The sequence below is a fragment of the Pecten maximus genome, chromosome 1, assembly GCF_902652985.1.
Source record: "Pecten maximus chromosome 1, xPecMax1.1, whole genome shotgun sequence".
In the NCBI taxonomy this organism is placed as follows: domain Eukaryota; kingdom Metazoa; phylum Mollusca; class Bivalvia; order Pectinida; family Pectinidae; genus Pecten; species Pecten maximus.
Window position 1 is genome coordinate 27,151,021 of NC_047015.1, and position 13,208 is coordinate 27,164,228.

General features: G+C 36.0%; 1 protein-coding gene across 1 annotated transcript in view; it reads right to left on the reverse strand.

The window, feature by feature from the left end:
* LOC117336870 (TATA element modulatory factor-like) overlaps positions 1 to 13,208 on the reverse strand; it is a 54,735-nt gene that overhangs the window by 13,790 nt on the left and 27,737 nt on the right. Inside the window, 1 exon segment of the mRNA XM_033897645.1 lies at positions 6,671 to 6,879. Coding sequence (XP_033753536.1) covers positions 6,671 to 6,879 — 209 coding nt within the window.

Genomic DNA, 13,208 nt, shown 5'->3' on the forward strand with positions numbered 1-13,208 from the left:
TAACACAGTACAGTTATTGGGCCTACATAGAGGTAAGGTAACATATACAGTTATTGGACCTACATAGAGGTAAGGTAACAAATACAGTTATTGGGCCTACATAGAGGTAAGGTAACACAGTACAGTTATTGGACCTACATAGAGGTAAGGTAACATATACAGTTATTGGGCCTACATAGAGGTAAGGTAACACAGTACAGTTATTGGGCCTACATAGAGGTAAGGTAACACAGTACAGTTATTGGACCTACATAGAGGTAAGGTAACATATACAGTTATTGGACCTACATAGAGGTAAGGTAACATATACAGTTATTGGGCCTACATAGAGGTAAGGTAACACAGTACAGTTATTGGGCCTACATAGAGGTAAGGTAACATATACAGTTATTGGACCTACATAGAGGTAAGGTAACACAGTACAGTTATTGGGCCTACATAGAGGTAAGGTAACACAGTACAGTTATTGGGCCTACATAGAGGTAAGGTAACACAGTACAGTTATTGGGCCTACATAGAGGTAAGGTAACATATACAGTTATTGGACCTACATAGAGGTAAGGTAACACAGTACAGTTATTGGGCCTACATAGAGGTAAGGTAACACAGTACAGTTATTGGGCCTACATAGAGGTAAGGTAACATATACAGTTATTGGACCTACATAGAGGTAAGGTAACATATACAGTTATTGGACCTACATAGAGGTAAGGTAACACAGTACAGTTATTGGGCCTACATAGAGGTAAGGTAACATATACAGTTATTGGACCTACATAGAGGTAAGGTAACACAGTACAGTTATTGGGCCTACATAGAGGTAAGGTAACACATACAGTTATTGGACCTACATAGAGGTAAGGTAACACAGTACAGTTATTGGGCCTACATAGAGGTAAGGTAACATATACAGTTATTGGGCCTACATAGAGGTAAGGTAACACAGTACAGTTATTGGACCTACATAGAGGTAAGGTAACATATACAGTTATTGGGACCTACATAGAGGTAAGGTAACACAGTACAGTTATTGGGCCTACATAGAGGTAAGGTAACACAGTACAGTTATTGGGCCTACATAGAGGTAAGGTAACATATACAGTTATTGGCCTACATAGAGGTAAGGTAACACAGTACAGTTATTGGGCCTACATAGAGGTAAGGTAACACAGTACAGTTATTGGGCCTACATAGAGGTAAGGTAACATATACAGTTATTGGGCCTACATAGAGGTAAGGTAACATAGTACAGTTATTGGGCCTACATAGAGGTAAGGTAACACAGTACAGTTATTGGGACCTACATAGAGGTAAGGTAACACAGTACAGTTATTGGGACCTACATAGAGGTAAGGTAACATATACAGTTATTGGGCCTACATAGAGGTAAGGTAACACAGTACAGTTATTGGACCTACATAGAGGTAAGGTAACACAGTACAGTTATTGGGACCTACATAGAGGTAAGGTAACACAGTACAGTTATTGGACCTACATAGAGGTAAGGTAACATCAGTACAGTTATTGGGACCTACATAGAGGTAAGGTAACCAGTACAGTATTGGACCTACATAGAGGTAAGGTAACACAGTACAGTTATTGGGCCTACATAGAGGTAAGGTAACACAGTACAGTTATTGGACCTACATAGAGGTAAGGTAACACAGTACAGTTATTGGGCCTACATAGAGGTAAGGTAACACAGTACAGTTATTGGACCTACATAGAGGTAAGGTAACACAGTACAGTTATTGGGACCTACTAGAGGTAAGGTAACATATACATATGGGCCTAACATCTGCGGTAAGGGTACACAGTATACAGTTATTGGACCTACATAGAGGTAAGGTAACAGCAGTACAGTTATTGGGTACCTACATAGAGGTAAGGTAACACAGATACAGTTATTGGGACCTACATAGAGGTAAAGGTAACACAAGTACAGTTATTGGGCCATACATAGAGGTACGGTAACATATACAGTTATTGGGCCTACATAGAGGTAAGGTAACAATAGTACCGTTATTGGGCTACATAGAGGTAAGGGTACATATACAGTTTGATTGGGCCTACATAAGAGGTAAGGTAACATAGTACAGTTATTGGGACTACATAGAGGTAAGGTACACTTCTTTTTGGGAAAAATAGAGGTAGGTAACACGTTTTTTGGGCCCCAAAAAGGGAGGAAAAAAACATTTTTTGGGCCCTACGGGGAAGAAAACCTTTAGGTTTTAAAGGGGGTAACAATACGGTTATTGGGCCTCCCTGTAAGGAAAAAAATTTTTTTTTTAAAATAAGGTAATAAAAAAAATTACCTAAAAGGGAAGGAAAACAAAAATTTTTTTTTGGCCACATGAGGTAAGGAAAATACGTTATTGGCCACATAGAGGTAAGGTAACAATCTTTTGGGGCCTACAAGGGGTAAGGAAAACTTAGGGCCTACAAAAGGGTAAGGAACAGAAATTTTGGGGGGAAAAAAGTAAAGATTAAAAATAAGGAAGGTAAATTTTAAATTTACAAAGAGGAAACATAATTTTGGCCTACAAGAGGAAGGTAAAATAAGTTTTTGGCCACATAGAGGTAAGGTAACTAAAATTAGGGGCCTACTAGAGGGGTTTTTAAGAAAGGGTACTAAAAGGGAACAAGGGGTTAGGGCCTACAAAGTAGAAAAAAAAATTTTTTTTGGACAAGAGTAAGGCCCACAGTAAAAAATTTTGGGGGACAAAAGGGGTAAAAAAGTAATTTTCCTTTAGGAAAACCAACAGTTAGGGGAAAAAAAAGGGGGGTAAAAATACAGTTTTTTGGACACAAGGGGAAGGTAACTATACAGTTTTGGACCTACAAGAGGAAAGGAATAAATTAAAGGGTAATAAAAAGGGGGGGAAAGAAATTTAAGGGCCAAGGGGGGAAAAAAAAAGTAAGGGTTTAGGGGCCCGGTAAGTAAAAATTTTTGGCCTCAAGAGGTAAGGTAACTACAGTTATTGGGCTATGGGGAAAGAAAATAACAGTTTTGGGCTCAAGAAGGAAAAACCCCTTTTGGGGCCCACAAAAAGGTATTTCCTACTTTTTGGGCCCAAAAGGGGTAACAAGTAAGTTTTTTGGTAATAAAAAAAATCAATGGGAAAGGGTTTAAAAAAATTAGTTTTCCTAAAGGTAAAAAAGAATTTATTGGGGAAATAATAAGGTAAATTTTTTGGGGGTCAAAAAAAACCAAAAAAAATTTTAAGGGTAAGGTAAAATGTTTTAAAAAGGGGAAATAAAAATTGGGGGCCTACAAGGAAGGAACACGTACAGTTTTTTGGCCTACTAGAGTAAGGTAACATATACATTATTGGCCAAAAGGGTAATAACACAGTACGTATTGGCCCTACTAGAGAAAGGTAACGTACGTTATTGGGCCCCCCAAATGGGGAAGGAAAATACTTTTGGGAAATAGAGGAAAAAAATTTTTTAAAATAAGAGGTAAATACTTTTTTGGGTTTAAAAGGGGGGGAAAAAATTTTTTTCCAAAAGTAAGGTACATTACAGTTTTGGCCCTACTAGAGGAAGGTAAAAAACCGTTTTTGGGTTACAAAGGAAAGGTAACACAACAGTTTTGGGCCCTAGAGAAGGAAACCCAAAATTTTTGACCAAAAAGGTAAACACAGTTTTTGGGCCTACAAAGGTAAAAAATTATTGGGCCACAAGGAAGGAACACAAAATTTTTTAACTAAAGGTAAAACTAAATTTTGGACCTACTGAGGTAAGGAACAATATTTTTGGGGCCTCATGATAAGGGCCCGAATTAGGGCCAAAGGGGGTAACACTACAAAAGGGGGGGGAAAGGTAACAAACAGTTATTTAACAAAAGGGGAAAGGGAAACAATTCAGTTTTGGACCTACTGAGGTAAGGAACCAGTACATTAGGGGGCCCCCTAAATGGGGGAAAAACAATACGTTTTTTGGGCCCTACATGGGTAAGGAAAAATTACGTTTTGGATACATAGAGGAAAGGGGAAAATTTTAATTGGCCCACATAGAAAAAATAAACTTTTAAATTTTCCAAAAGGAAATAAAAATTTTTTGGGCCTACAAAGGTAAGGTAAAAATACAGTTTGGGCCTACTAGAGGAAAGGGAAACCCAAAACTTTTGGGCCTACAAGAGGTAAGGTAACAAAAAATTGGGGCCCAAATGGGGAAGGTAAAAACAGTTAGGGGCCTACATAGGGTAAGGAAACACAGTAATTGGGCCCCTTTTTCTTAAAAGTGAACGGTTTTGGGGCCCCCCTTTTCTTTCCGCATTTGTTTTCTCCTTCCCGTTCCAGCTCGTCAAATTTAATCACCTTTTTTTTTTCCCCCCAAAAGTTAAATGTTTTAGAATCTGAAAGTTAAAATATTATTAAAATTAAATAACATTTTTTTGAAAAATTCCCCAAAAAAACCCCTTTTTACCTTTTCCCTTTTTTTTTTTTTAAAAAAACTAAAAATTTTTTTCACAACCTTTTTGGGGTTTAAAATTAAAAAAAAAAAAACCCCTTTAAAAGGAAAGTATGTAAAACACCTCTAATAAGGTATGTAGTGTAAAACATCTCTAATAAGGTATATAGTGTAAAACATCTCTAATAAGGTATGTAGTGTAAAACATCTCTAATAAGGTATATAGTGTAAACCATCTCTAATAAGGTATGTAGTGTAAACATCTCTAATAAGGTATATAGTGTAAAACATCTCTAATAAGGTATGTAGTGTAAAACATCTCTAATAAGGTATGTAGTGTAAAACACCTCTAATAAGGTATGTAGTGTAAAACACCTCTAATAAGGTATGTAGTGTAAAACACCTCTAATAAGGTATGTAGTGTAAAACACGTCTAATAAGGTATATAGTGTAAAACACCTCTAATAAGGTATGTAGTGTAAAACATCTCTAATAAGGTATATAGTGTAAAACATCTCTAATAAGGTATATAGTGTAAAACATCTCTAATAAGGTATATAGTGTAAAACATCTCTAATAAGGTATATAGTGTAAAACATCTCTAATAAGGTATATAGTGTAAAACACCTCTAATAAGGTATGTAGTGTAAAACACCTCTAATAAGGTATGTAGTGTAAAACACCTCTAATAAGGTATGTAGTGTAAAACACCTCTAATAAGGTATATAGTGTAAAACACCTCTAATAAGGTATGTAGTGTAAAACACCTCTAATAAGGTATATAGTGTAAAACACCTCTAATAAGGTATGTAGTGTAAAACACCTCTAATAAGGTATATAGTGTAAAACATCTCTAATAAGGTATATAGTGTAAAACACCTCTAATAAGGTATGTAGTGTAAAACACCTCTAATAAGGTATATAGTGTAAAACATCTCTAATAAGGTACAATGTATGTAGTGTAAAACACCTCTAATAAGGTATGTAGTGTAAAACACCTCTAATAAGGTATATAGTGTAAAACATCTCTAATAAGGTACAATGTATGTAGTGTAAAACATCTCTAATAAGGTATGTAGTGTAAAACACCTCTAATAAGGTATATAGTGTAAAACATCTCTAATAAGGTATGTAGTGTAAAACATCTCTAATAAGGTATATAGTGTAAAACACCTCTAATAAGGTATATAGTGTAAAACATCTCTAATAAGGTATATAGTGTAAAACATCTCTAATACGGTATGTAGTGTAAAACATCTCTAATAAGGTATGTAGTGTAAAACACCTCTAATAAGGTATGTAGTGTAAAACATCTCTAATAAGGTATATAGTGTAAAACTTTGGTTTGGTTTGGTTTATTTTGTTTAACGTCCTATTAACAGCTAAGGTCATTTAAGGACGGCCTCCCGTGCGTGCGACATGTATGCGTGTGGTGAGTGCGTATGTGTGTTTTGGGAGGCTGCTATATGTTTGTGTGAAGTCTCCTTGTGGTAGGCCGGGACTTTTGCCGATTTATAGTGCTACCTCACTGGAGCATACTGCCGAAGACATCCAGCAGCACACCTCACCCGGTTACATTATACTGACAACAGGTGAACCAGTCGTCCCACTCCTAATATGCTGAGCGCTAAGCAGGAGTAGCAACTATCATTTTTAAAGACGCTTGTATGTCTCGGCCAGGGGACAGAACCCAAAGCCTTCCTCACAGGGGTGAACGCTCAACTAAAGGCCAAAAGTGAGGCACTGTCAAGGGAGACATTAGGAAGAAGAAAGTTTGTAAGAAAGAAGAGAAAGGACAAGATCCCAAATTCAGTCACCTCTTACGATCATGCAATGGGGGCAGCAGGTACAATTCTTACGCCCTACCTAAAACACCTCTAATAAGGTCAATAGTGTAAAAACATCTTATAATAATGTATGCAGAGTAGAAACACATTGTCTAATAAAAAACCCATTAAACATTATATTGATAATGTATACTTAAACATCCATAACGTTATATATATAATGCTTGCTTAACATCCATAACATCATTATATTTCATGGACATAAATTTCATTATTTCTCTTCTGAATCATTTTCATATTAGTAAAAAAAAAAAAACATTCTTCTGATCTGTGATCATGGAAGGCTCAATCTTTATAACACAAAGAGAAGTATAAGTGTGTATCTCTCTGTCACTAGACAGCAGGTTCTAATACAATATTGAACTTTTCCTAGTCCCATCTCTATCAGAATACCTACAATCTGTTACAGGATTTGGAACTGACCTGTTTTTCGCATCCTCCAATACCTCAACACGTGTCTTCAGCATCTCCAGTTGAGCTACATGTTGTGACTTCTCTTGACGTAGACGACAGTTCTGGGACTCAAGGGCGGTAACATTGGACGTGAGGTCAATCACATTTTCACTTGCTGACCGCTCCTTTTCAACGGCAATGGACAGGTGAGTCTGAATGTCCACTGTATACAGATTATAAAGTACATGTGTGACACTTTTTATTAATAGAGATAATTTTAAAGTAAAGATTATTGTTTACAAAATACATGTCCAGTAAAGTGAAGCTAGTTGGAGCTGAGCTGAGTTATATACAGTAATATATATAAAACAAATAATGTGGTCCCAACCCAATCCCTGCCACTTTCCTCATGTTAACTATATACCCACAAAACAATGGTTGATCAGTGTGATTGGATAAAAACTACCTTTCACATAGTTGAAGAACAAGTCAAATTTACTGAGTGAATAAGCAGATTTCTACCACAATACCCTGTATTATTCAACTCTCAGACCATCAGTTAATCATTACAGCTGTTGATTAACAATCTGTTTATACCACACGTGGTATAAACTCTGTACGCATTTTGATTGGCTAACACGGTGAACTTTGACCCAAGCTGCAATTGTTATTGACGTCATCAATAATCTAATGACGTCACATCACCGGGTCCCGGACGTCACTTTATTTGCATACGCGAAATTATACTTGGCCACGTTTCCCTTTGATTCAAGCCGATATTATTGTGGTAGAAACAGGTCACACGACTCGAAATTGTTGAATATGGAATTTATTTCACACTCGTAAGTTATTTATTAAAAATTGCAAAAAACACTTGCTAAAGCTCGTGTCTTTTGTAACTTTTAAAAAAATAACTTACTCGTGTGAAATAAATTCCATATCCAACAACCACTCGTTGTGTAACCTCTATATACCACACTATCTTTATATCTCCGTGTTTTATCCTCTAGATTACCTATTCTGTTGGTGAGAGTTTTTATACCACACTATCTTTATACCTCCGTGTTTTATCCTCTAGATTACCTATTCTGTTGGTGAGAGTTTTTATACCACACTATCTTTATATCTCTGTGTTTTGTCCTCTAGATTACCTATTCTGTCGGTGAGAGTTTTTATACCACACTATCTTTATACCTCCGTGTTTTATCCTCTACATTACCTATTCTGTCGGTGAGAGTTTTTATACCACACTATCTTTATATCTCCGTGTTTTATCCTCTAGATTACCTATTCTGTTGGTGAGACTTTTTATACCACACTATCTTTATATCTCCGTGTTTTATCCTCTAGATTACCTATTCTGTCGGTGAGAGTTTTTATACCACACTATCTTTATACCTCCGTGTTTTATCCTCTACATTACCTATTCTGTCGGTGAGAGTTTTTATACCACACTATCTTTATATCTCCGTGTTTTATCCTCTAGATTACCTATTCTGTTGGTGAGAGTTTTTATACCACACTATCTTTATATCTCCATGTTTTATTCTCTAGATTACCTATTCTGTCGGTGAGAGTTTTTATACCACACTATCTTTATATCTCCGTGTTTTATCCTCTAGATTACCTATTCTGTCGGTGAGAGTTTTTATACCACACTATCTTTATATCTCCGTGTTTTGTCCTCTAGATTACCTATTCTGTTGGTGAGAGTTTTTATACCACACTATCTTTATATCTCCATGTTTTATTCTCTAGATTACCTATTCTGTCGGTGAGAGTTTTTATACCACACTCTCTTTATACCTCTGTGTTTTGTCCTCTAGATTACCTATTCTGTCGGTGAGAGTTTTTATACCACACTCTCTTTATACCTCTGTGTTTTGTCCTCTAGATTACCTATTCTGTCAGTGAGAGTTTTTATACCACACTATCTTTATATCTCCGTGTTTTGTCCTCTAGATTACCTATTCTGTCGGTGAGATTTTTATACCACACTATCTTTATACCTCCGTGTTTTATCCTCTACATTACCTATTCTGTCGGTGAGAGTTTTTATACCACACTATCTTTATATCTCCGTGTTTTATCCTCTAGATTACCTATTCTGTTGGTGAGACTTTTTATACCACACTATCTTTATATCTCCGTGTTTTATCCTCTAGATTACCTATTCTGTCGGTGAGAGTTTTTATACCACACTATCTTTATACCTCCGTGTTTTATCCTCTACATTACCTATTCTGTCGGTGAGAGTTTTTATACCACACTATCTTTATATCTCCGTGTTTTATCCTCTAGATTACCTATTCTGTTGGTGAGAGTTTTTATACCACACTATCTTTATATCTCCATGTTTTATTCTCTAGATTACCTATTCTGTCGTTGAGAGTTTTTATACCACACTATCTTTATATCTCCGTGTTTTATCCTCTAGATTACCTATTCTGTCGGTGAGAGTTTTTATACCACACTATCTTTATATCTCCGTGTTTTGTCCTCTAGATTACCTATTCTGTTGGTGAGAGTTTTTATACCACACTATCTTTATATCTCCATGTTTTATTCTCTAGATTACCTATTCTGTCGGTGAGAGTTTTTATACCACACTCTCTTTATACCTCTGTGTTTTGTCCTCTAGATTACCTATTCTGTCGGTGAGAGTTTTTATACCACACTCTCTTTATATCTCCGTGTTTTGTCCTCTAGATTACCTATTCTGTCGGTGAGAGTTTTTATACCACACTATCTTTATACCTCCGTGTTTTATCCTCTACATTACCTATTCTGTCGGTGAGAGTTTTTATACCACACTATCTTTATATCTCCGTGGTCTATCCTCTAGATTACCTATTCTGTTGGTGAGACTTTTTATACCACACTATCTTTATATCTCCGTGTTTTATCCTCTAGATTACCTATTCTGTCGGTGAGAGTTTTTATACCACACTATCTTTATACCTCCGTGTTTTATCCTCTACATTACCTATTCTGTCGGTGAGAGTTTTTATACCACACTATCTTTATATCTCCGTGTTTTATCCTCTAGATTACCTATTCTGTTGGTGAGAGTTTTTATACCACACTATCTTTATATCTCCGTGTTTTATTCTCTAGATTACCTATTCTGTCGGTGAGAGTTTTTATACCACACTATCTTTATATCTCCGTGTTTTATCCTCTAGATTACCTATTCTGTCGGTGAGAGTTTTTATACCACACTATCTTTATATCTCCATGTTTTATTCTCTAGATTACCTTTTCTGTCGGTGAGAGTTTTTATACCACACTATCTTTATATCTCCGTGTTTTGTCCTCTAGATTACCTATTCTGTCGGTGAGAGTTTTTATACCACACTATCTTTATATCTCCGTGTTTTATCCTCTAGATTACCTATTCTGTCGGTGAGAGTTTTTATACCACACTATCTTTATATCTCCGTGTTTTGTCCTCTAGATTACCTATTCTGTTGGTGAGAGTTTTTATACCACACTATCTTTATATCTCCATGTTTTATTCTCTAGATTACCTATTCTGTCAGTGAGAGTTTTTATACCACACTCTCTTTATACCTCTGTGTTTTGTCCTCTAGATTACCTATTCTGTCGGTGAGAGTTTTTATACCACACTCTCTTTATACCTCTGTGTTTTGTCCTCTAGATTACCTATTCTGTCAGTGAGAGTTTTTATACCACACTATCTTTATATCTCCGTGTTTTGTCCTCTAGATTACCTATTCTGTCGGTGAGATTTTTATACCACACTATCTTTATACCTCCGTGTTTTATCCTCTACATTACCTATTCTGTCGGTGAGAGTTTTTATACCACACTATCTTTATATCTCCGTGTTTTATCCTCTAGATTACCTATTCTGTTGGTGAGACTTTTTATACCACACTATCTTTATATCTCCGTGTTTTATCCTCTAGATTACCTATTCTGTCGGTGAGAGTTTTTATACCACACTATCTTTATACCTCCGTGTTTTATCCTCTACATTACCTATTCTGTCGGTGAGAGTTTTTATACCACACTATCTTTATATCTCCGTGTTTTATCCTCTAGATTACCTATTCTGTTGGTGAGAGTTTTTATACCACACTATCTTTATATCTCCATGTTTTATTCTCTAGATTACCTATTCTGTCGGTGAGAGTTTTTATACCACACTATCTTTATATCTCCGTGTTTTATCCTCTAGATTACCTATTCTGTCGGTGAGAGTTTTATAACCACACTATCTTTATATCTCCGTGTTTATCCTCTAGATTACCGTATTCTGTTGGTGAGACTTTTTATACCACACTATCTTTATAGTCTCCGTGTTTTATCCTCTAGATTACCTATTCTGGTCGGTGAGAGTTTTATACCACACTATCTTTATACCTCCGTGTTTTATCCTCTACATTACCTATTCTGTCGTGAGAGTTTTATACCACACTATCTTTATATCTCCGTGTTTTTATCTCTAGATTACCTATTCTGTTGGTGAGAGTTTTTATACCACACTATCTTATATCTCCGTGTTTATCTCTAGATTACCTATTCTGTCCGGTGAGAGTTTTTAGACCACACTATCTTTATATCTCCGTGTTTTATCCTCTAGTTACCTATTCTGTAGTCTGGTCGTGAGAGTTTTTATACCACACTATCTTTATACTCTCGTGTTTTGTCCTCTAGATTACCTATTCTGTCGGTGAGAGTTTTTATACCACACTATCTTTATACCTCCGTGTTTTATCCTCTATCTTTATATCTCTGTGTTTTGTCCTCTAGATTACCTATTCTGTCGGTGAGAGTTTTTATACCACACTATCTTTATACCTCTGTGTTTTGTCCTCTAGATTACCTATTCTGTCGGTGAGAGTTTTTATACCACACTATCTTTATACCTCTGTGTTTTGTCCTCTAGATTACCTATTCTGTCGGTGAGAGTTTTTATACCACACTCTCTTTATATCTCCTGTGTTTTGTCCTCTAGATTACCTATTCTGTCGGTGAGAGTTTTTATACCACACTATCTTTATACCTCTGTGTTTTGTCCTCTAGATTACCTATTCTGTCGGTGAGAGTTTTTATACCACACTATCTTTATATCTCTGTGTTTTGTCCTCTAGATTACCTATTCTGTCGGTGAGAGTTTTTATACCACACTATCTTTATATCTCCTTGTTTTATCCTCTAGATTACCTATTCTGTCGGTGAGAGTTTTTATACCACACTATCTTTATATCTCTGTGTTTTGTCCTCTAGATTACCTATTCTGTCGGTGAGAGTTTTTATACCACACTATCTTTATATCTCTGTGTTTTGTCCTCTAGATTACCTATTCTGTCGGTGAGAGTTTTTATACCACACTATCTTTATATCTCTGTGTTTTGTCCTCTAGATTACCTATTCTGTCGGTGAGAGTTTTTATACCACACTATCTTTATACCTCTGTGTTTTGTCCTCTAGATTACCTATTCTGTCGGTGAGAGTTTTTATACCACACTATCTTTATATCTCCGTGTTTTGTCCTCTAGATTACCTATTCTGTCGGTGAGAGTTTTTATACCACACTATCTTTATATCTCCGTGTTTTGTCCTCTAGATTACCTATTCTGTCGGTGAGAGTTTTTATACCACACTATCTTTATATCTCTGTGTTTTGTCCTCTAGATTACCTATTCTGTCGGTGAGAGTTTTTATACCACACTATCTTTATATCTCTGTGTTTTGTCCTCTAGATTACCTATTCTGTCGGTGAGAGTTTTTATACCACACTATCTTTATATCTCCATGTGTTTATGTCCTCTAGATTACCTATTCTGTCGGTGAGAGTTTTTATACCACACTCTCTTTATACCTCTGTGTTTTGTCCTCTAGATTACCTATTCTGTCGGTGAGAGTTTTATACCACACTATCTTTATATCTCCTGTGTTTTGTCCTCTAGATTACGTATTCTGTCGGTGAGAGTTTTTATACCACACTATCTTTATATCTCCGTGTTTTAGTCCTCTAGATTACCTATTCTGTCGGTGAGAGTTTTTATACCACACTATCTTTATATCTCCTGTGTTTATCCTCTAGATTACCTATTCTGTCGGTGAGAGTTTTTATACCACACTATCTTTATATCTCCGTGTTTTGTCCTCTAGATTACCTATTCTGTCGGTGAGAGTTTTTATACCACACTATCTTTATACCTCTGTGTTTTATCCTCTAGATTACCTATTCTGTCGGTGAGAGTTTTTATACCACACTATCTTTATATCTCTGTGTTTTATCCCTCTAGATTACCTATTCTGTCGGTGAGAGTTTTTATACCACACTATCTTTATACCTCTGTGTTTTGTCCTCTAGATTACCTATTCTGTCGGTGAGAGTTTTTATACCACACTCTCTTTATACCTCTGTGTTTTGTCCTCTAGATTACCTATTCTGTCGGTGAGAGTTTTTATACCACACTCTCTTTATATCTCCGTGTTTTGTCCTCTAGATTACCTATTCTGTCGGTGAGAGTTTTTATACCACACTATCTTTATATCTCTGTGTTTTGTCCTCTA